Raw genomic sequence first — 7,271 nt, forward strand, 5'->3', positions numbered from 1 at the left:
CAGGGCAGGAGGGTCCTAGTCCCCCAGTAGTTCCCCTCCCCATCCCCGCAGACATGCCGTTTGGCCTTAGTTTCAGAAGAAGGCCCAATAATTACTGCAGTGCTCCTGAGATCCAGTTAGTTGCACATTACCGTCTTCTGGGGTAGAAATATGAACCTAGAACCCCACTTGCCACTGACATGGCCGATCATGTCAACTATGCAGTAGACAGCAAATGGTCCCCACAAACACTTCAGTCCTGCCTCCTAACCAGGTGGACACAATCCTGGTCACACTTACCTCTGACCTTGTTGCTCTTCAAAATTAAGTCAGAGGTTCAGCCTGCCCCCAAACCCCAGAAAACAGATGTGCATGCGCAAAAACTTCAGTGACTCCAACAGAAAGGTTTATTGTTCCAACCCTGTCCCAATAAGCTCATTGTGACCGTGGAGAACTACATGTGTGACTACAAAACAAGCACAATCCTTCCTTCCCTAGGATGACTTTGATGAATCAGACTAGCACCAAGTGCACAAACACAAGACACCAAAGAATCTCAGCAGTTTACCAAGTCTCCCACAATTTCCCGTTAAAAACAAGAGAGTTAGAATCAATGCTGCCACCTAGTGGCCAGCCAAACAAATCCAGTAGTGGACAAGCAAACAGGTCAGGTGGGCTTACTAAACTGGTTTCCTGGCCTGCTTACAGGCCTCAGCCTCCTCCCACACTGTTCGGGCATAGTGCCCTCCAATCTTAGAATGCAGAATCCCACATCTGGCCTGTGACACAGATTCCCTCACATACTGTCCTCTGCCCATTTTGAGGCCCTACAGTTGCTCAGTCCTACAGCAAAGTAGAGATGACACAAAGACGGTGAGCTCATCCCAAATCTCCATCTGCTCAGAGTGTATACACAGTAATTTTGATGTCTGTCGCCTCAAACACCTCTTCGATTATCGCAGATACATTTTCCCACTGCAGACGATCCAGACCACATCCAATCCTGAAAACAAAACAAAAAAAGATCTTATCTTTTCCTGGTCTTTTGGTTTCAAGTCTGAAAACCAACCAAACAAACCCCTCCACTGGTTGTGACAGACATATTTAGGAGACTGCCCCTTCTTCCCTCTTTCTTTGGGCTCTATCCAAAGCACAGTTCTCTGGGCTCCCATGTGCAGGCAGCCACAGTGAAGAATCTATAGTCAGTTCCTATTGTGAAGCCACTTGACAGTTCTTAGGCAGCCATCATATCTCTTTGCTTTCCAATTATTTCTCATTATTTTCCAATTATTTCACTCTTTGGCACAAGGTCACTAGCTCAGTTACCCACTTCTGATGAAGAGAAACTTCAGTGGATGGAAAATGTACGTACATTTAAAACACTTGCACCAGTGGAATGCTAAGGAGGATGCAAGGGAGAGGAGGACCTTTGCAGAAGGAAGCAAACACCGGGACGCCCAGAATGCTGGCTGTGGCCCAAGTGAAGTCTGCGACACTGTACTGATCCTCACCTGCCCTAGGGACAAAGGGAAGCTCAAAACTGCCAATTTCATATGATAGCAAGACAACTTCTGCAAGAATAGCGATTTTTTTTTAAAAAAAGTTTCTGATACATAAGCCTTGAGTATACTAAAGAAGGATGATGGGCTGGAGAGATGGCTCAGTGGTTAAGAGCACTGACTGCTCTTCCAAAGGACCCAGCTTCAATTCCCAGCACCCACATGGCAGCTCACAACTGTAATTACAGTTCCAGGAGACCTGACATCCTCACACAGACATACATGTAGGTAAAACACTAATGCACATTAAACAAAGAAAAAGAATTGATGTTATAGTCACACCCAAAGTCACTTGAGCTTAGTCAGCACTGACTGAATACTAGGGTAATAGAGAGAGAAGGGTACGGACCAGTTCCCGAGGAAGCAACGGGCCACTGGATATCCAGTGTCATTTAAGTCCTCAAAAGGACAGCAGGGACAGGTCCTGCCTGTCACCCACTGAACAGCAAGCAGGCACGCAAGCATAAAAGGCAAGAGCACTGACAGCTTTCCTGGAACAAAGTCAACTGGAGGGAGGCGCTATGGCTCAGTCTCCGTTCTGGGATTCCACGGCCTCAAGAGGAGAGGACACTGCTTTAACACAACTCAGGAATTCAACAGCTGTGTCTGAACACCAAGGACGCTCCCCACAGAGGAGCTGAGGCAGGTGAATGCCTCTCATTACTCACTGAGTCGTTCAACTCAAGCTAGAAAACAGCTGTGCTATGGCCTCACAGCCAATAGGAAGGGAGTTCTGAGACCAAACCTCATCAACCAATTCAGTCTTCCATTTCCTTGCCTGGGCATAGAGAGGTCAGTGACTCCATTCTTCAAGCAATGGGACTTCATAGCCTCTAAACTCTTCTGCAGGTTCTCGTAAGTTGGCTTGTGTGAGGCCCGTTTCTTTGTAATCTGGACACAAAAGGAAGGATTCAAACTCTCATTAGCTCCACCCCCAAAAAAGTGTCAATGAGGAAGCCACCAGGTTGCTCTACATCCTCAACCTGAAAGAATAAACGATTAATCCCTGAATTCGTCTAGAGCAGGGATGACAGTGTCCTACAGCCACAGGAGAGCCCACCAATGACTGAGAAACACTCTGCTGTGTGACAAGGAAAACCACGACACAGGAAAGCTGTGCCTGTTGCCATGCTTAAGCGAGGCACTGCAATCTGTGCCAGGTAAGTGACACACTTGCGCCAAGGTGCCCATACTGCTCGAGTAGCGCCCCTCCAAGACTGTTCATTACGCAATCACACTCCCTCCTTTTTGTTTCTCTACAAAAGCAGCAGCGAGAGGTAGTTCTTCCAATGGAAAATCATTCTTGGCTTTCAGGACAGCACTCTTGGGTCAGTGTGTCACCCGACTCTGCATGCTGACCAGAAAAGGTTTGAAGTGGGTTGGCTCTAAACTGCCCCTGCAGGCTGTAAGGAAGCCACACCTCTTCTGGGGCCAAAGATAGTGTGGAAGGTAAAAATCCCACATCCCCACAGCAGGCAGGAGAAGGCAGGACATTCTGTGGCTCTGCAGTGGACAGGGAAGATGAGTTCCTCAGGGAACTCTCTCGAGACAAGGTGTCCTTTCACTGTGACTGAGAAAGGGCAGTGGGCCTCCCTGTCTGCCACTCTTAGACCACAGGCCTATGGTAGACAGCACAAGAGCCTCCCGCCGGAGCTGCGGCATAACCTGATATACCTAACTCAGTGCTCCAAGCAGCCAGCTCCTCTGGAGCTGAGCTGGTGTCAAAGTGGAAGCTGTTTGGCATCCTTTACTGTCTCTGATGGAGCATCGTGATCAACGCATGGAAGTCTATTTGCCAATCTATACAAGATGAAGATTTGGCCCCATCTTACCAAGTAATATATATATCGTCCATCTCTCTTCAGAACAGCCACTTCTCCAGACTTCTTTTCTAAGAAAAAGTTATTTAATAGTAAAAAGGAAAAAGAAAACCAAAACATCCATCTCCACACTTAGCTAAAAAAAATTCCCATAGACCTGAGTATTACTATCCAAATTTCAAATGCACTGTCACCTATCCATTGAAAAATGTTAATGTTAACTGTTTTGAAATTGTCTTAGAACGTGCCACCATTCAAAATCTGTCAAACATGTTTATTTAATAAGATCTTTGTGTGTGCGTGCGCGCGCGCGTGCACCTAAGTACAGGTACCTGTGGAGGCCAGAGATTCGGGGACCAGAGTTACAGCAATTATGAGATACTCAATGTGTAGGTTAAGAATCAAATTCAGGTCTTATTCAAAAGCACTATATACATTTAATCACTGAGCCATCTCTCCAGAACCCCCTACCCCCAACTTACACACATCATCTTATATTTTAATTTTTTTTCTCTGTTTCTCTCTCTCTGAGACAGGGTCTCTCACTGAAACTGGAGCTCCCTGAATCAGCTAACTGACTGGCCAGTGAGCCTCAGAGACTCACTCACCTCCACCTCTCCAGGAAGGAGAAAATATGTCTGTACTTAACTTTAAAAAATAAAATACATGGGTTCCGGGGATGGAGCTCACTCCCTCAGGCTTGTTCAGCAAGTCCTTTACAAGACGGCACCCTGTCCCCCATCCCAACAGTGACCTTTCACAGTGCTGTATTAAACATGAGGAACATCCTCCCACCTCCTGGGCTTCTCTGTGTAGCCTTGGCTGTTCTGGAACTTGCTTTGTAGACCAGGCTGGCCTTGAACTCACAGAGAGCTGCCTGCCCAGCTATAAGAAACATTTCTTAAGGTCCTTGATTATTATCTTACAAGTCTGAAAAGGTGGCTCTTCAGAAGAGGGATGGGCCTAAAATGTGGGCTGAGAAATTATTTCAGAGGCTCCAGGTGTACTATTCTTATTCAAAGCCACTGGCAGAGTGCTGGAGGTCTGGGAAGAAGCCGTTTCTGTAGGCCAGGCTGGTCCTGAACTCAGTGACTCCCCGCCCTCCCGCCCCCCAATATCCTGATCACTGGGTTAAAGGTGTCTGATACACTCCCAGTACAAACTACTCTTTGAAGAATAAGCTGAGAAAGTCTGGTGCAGTGGTTCATGCCTGTAATGTCAGCAGCATTTAGGACTGAGCCACGACTGCTTGGAGTTCAAGACCAGCTTAGGTTACTCAGCAGGTGCCAGGTTACACAGTAAGCCTCTGCTTTAAAGAAGGAACAAATAGAAGAATATTTAGTACAGGATCTTTGTATTGGCATTTCACTGTATTTAATAAATAAAGTTTGCCTGAGGATCAGAAAAGTAAAACAACCACACTGGCCAGGCAGCCTTACAGACCAGGCAGCAATGACACACACCTTTAATCCCAGTAGCCACACCAGTTTGCCAAAGAAACAGGCAGTAGTGGTACACGCTTTAATCCCAGAACTAGAGGATTATAAAAACGGAGGAGACAGCTCAGCCTCATTCTGAGATCCCTGGAGGCAGGATCGCTATTTCGAACTGAGGCAGAGATAAGAGCCAGTGGCTGGCTGCTTTGCTTTTCTGACCTTCAGGTTGAACCCAATTCTGTTTTTGTTTATCATGCTTCATATCTTGACTTCCAAGCAATACATACGGAATTTGAAAAGCCCTTCAGCTAAGGTTTGAGAGAAGTGAAAAATTAGAAAGGAAAAATTTTTGAGTATTTGGGAGATGAATTAATCAGTAAAGTGTTTACTGCACAAACATGGGAATCTGAGTTTGATCTCTAGTGTCCACATAAAACCTGGGTGTCAGGGTACACATTGTATACCCCAAACTGGAAAAATAGAAATAGGAAGGTGCCAGGGACCAGATGGTCAGCTAATGGAGCTAAATGGGCAAGCTCTATGCTTAAAGAGAGATAGAATCAACCTCTGTCCTCCACACATGTATCTGCACACTATGATCTCTCTCTCTCTCTCTCTCTCTCTCTCTCTCTCTCTCTCTCTCTCTCTCTCACACACACACACACACACACACACACACACGACAGAGAGACTGGAAACTTTTACAAGAACTCTGATTTGGTGTGGTAAAGATCCAAACCAGAGGCCATTCTTGTGAGAAAAAGTTAAAAGTACTCAGTGAGAAATCTCTTTGAACACACAAGTAAACAGGGTACAATGAAGAGCAAACTATGCTCCACCAGGACGAACTAGGCTGTGATAGAAACTCAGAACTCACGCTGGTTTAACAGTTCCTGCACCCCTCCAAATTTCTTCTTGAAGAGAACAGCTATTCCAGCACCCATCCGACAGTCCTCACTGATACAGTGGGCTAGAGAGTCGGTTTTGGAACATTCGAAAAGATCTCCTTTCACGTAAGTGATCTAAAACGTGCAAAGGGAAAGAACACGTTTGTTAAAAACAGAAAAAGATTACTCCTTTCAGATCTTCAGTAGAACCCCCCTGCCCCGCCTCTTTCCTGCTTCTCCACCACTCGGAATTGAATTCAAACCTTCCTATTTTACAGAATTAACCACCATAAAAAAAAACCTCTATAAAGGGAAAGTGACGGATGATCTCTGCTAAGATTGTATTAGCCTTTCCTAAGTAAATCAGCTAGAAATAAACAAGCGGGGGGGGGGTGCGACAATCCAATTACTGGTTTAATTAGAAAGTGTTTATGCTTTTGACCTCAATTATTCTGAATTTCACTTCACCGATAAATTTAATAGCAGTCACGCACTCGACTTCCTTCTGGATCTTCATTAAGGTGGCCGGCCATGCTAAGTCGCTATTTCCAGAATTTAAGAGTTTCTTCTGCTAATAAAAAGGAAAAACAAGTAAAAAACGCTCAGGCAGCCTGAACACAGCACGTTCAGATCACCCTGCCAACCCACTTAGTTTCCCCCACCTCCTCTACTTGTACCTCTGAATGCGAGTTCACTCAGCCTTTAAGAGGCAACACAGACCAGCCAACCCACTTAGTTTCCCCCACCTCCTCTACTTGTACCTCTGAATGCGAGTTCACTCAGCCTTTAAGAGGCAACACAGACCAGCTTTCCAGGAGGGAGGTCCCAAGACACACCTCCTTACTCCAAACCCTCTCCTAGCACGATGGGTTTAGCCGAGTCCGGTATTTTCCCAGAGGATACGGCTTAGAATAAAATAGGAGGGACTTTGCCACAGTTCCACTGAGCTGCAATCAGTGTGAACCGAACTAAGATGTGCTGAGCGCAGGCGGAGAGGACAGCCTCTCAGTGAAAGATCACCTCTCCTAGAGGTGCAGGAAGTCTGCAACAAGCTACCCATCCTCTCCTCCAACCCTGAGATCCCGTAGGAGAGGGCGGGAGCCATCCTTCACCTGCAAAGGAATCGGCCGTCAGCAGACCCTCCCGCACGCAGGGAAGTGTCTGAGATGAAACCCTGGTAGGTGGGGAGTTACAGAAGAGCCCGCGCGCGGAACCAATCCCGCCAAGGACTTTGCACGCACCCAAGATGGCGGCCCCCACCCTTTAACGGGGCGGAAGTGAGACTCTCTAGCTAGCTACCCGAGCCCGCTCTCGATGGTAAAGGTTTCAGAATTTCCGGCGGTAAACTCGGTAGTCTCCCGCCGCCGCTCAGGCGTGCGTACCAAGAAGCCGACCCCGCCTTAAGAAGAGGAGCGCTTGCGCATTTGGCCTCAGGGGGTGTGTCCCGGTGGCCGCTTAGAAATGGGTTCACAGTTGGGGGAGGAAAAAAAAAAAAAAAGGGCGTACTAGCGCTTGCGTGGTACACCACTCAGGGCAGTGTTTGAGAAGCGAGTACGGCGCCTCTAGAACGCGCTTGCGTAGTCCTCCAGC

The 7,271-nt window shown here is 47.0% G+C and overlaps 1 protein-coding gene across 4 annotated transcripts; it reads right to left on the reverse strand.

Moving 5' to 3' along the window:
* Positions 1–363: 363 nt before the first annotated feature.
* Positions 364–7,032, reverse strand: Oard1 (O-acyl-ADP-ribose deacylase 1). Of its 4 annotated transcripts, none has more exons than XM_038341344.1 (6): positions 6,923–7,032; positions 6,176–6,252; positions 5,672–5,816; positions 3,371–3,429; positions 2,317–2,429; positions 364–982 (listed from the first exon to the last, which is right to left on the reverse strand). In XM_038341344.1, the coding sequence occupies exons 2-6, from the start codon at positions 6,212–6,214 to the stop codon at positions 880–882; spliced, it is 459 nt and encodes a 152-aa protein (XP_038197272.1). In that variant the 5' UTR covers positions 6,215–6,252; positions 6,923–7,032; the 3' UTR covers positions 364–879. The 4 variants fall into 4 exon arrangements, with proteins under 4 accessions (XP_038197272.1, XP_038197270.1, XP_038197269.1 ...); XM_038341342.1 differs by having other exon boundaries at positions 6,176–6,249; positions 6,794–6,932; XM_038341341.1 differs by having other exon boundaries at positions 6,794–6,932.
* Between the last annotated feature and the right edge of the window lie 239 nt (positions 7,033–7,271).

Source organism: Arvicola amphibius, chromosome 9 (assembly GCF_903992535.2).
Source record: "Arvicola amphibius chromosome 9, mArvAmp1.2, whole genome shotgun sequence".
Classification (NCBI taxonomy): domain Eukaryota; kingdom Metazoa; phylum Chordata; class Mammalia; order Rodentia; family Cricetidae; genus Arvicola; species Arvicola amphibius.

Bases quoted from the DNA above. Each gene is read 5' to 3' on its own strand.
- Oard1 (XM_038341344.1), bottom strand. From the start codon at position 6,214: ATGGCCGGCCACCTTAATGAAGATCCAGAAGGAAGTCGA. The intron at 3,430-5,671 runs GTGAGTTCTGAG...ACTTTTTCTTAG, and splicing joins GCAGGAACTGTTAAACCAGC to AAAAGAAGTCTGGAGAAGTG. The intron at 2,430-3,370 runs GTAAGATGGGGC...TTTTGTGTCCAG, and splicing joins GACGATATATATATTACTTG to ATTACAAAGAAACGGGCCTC.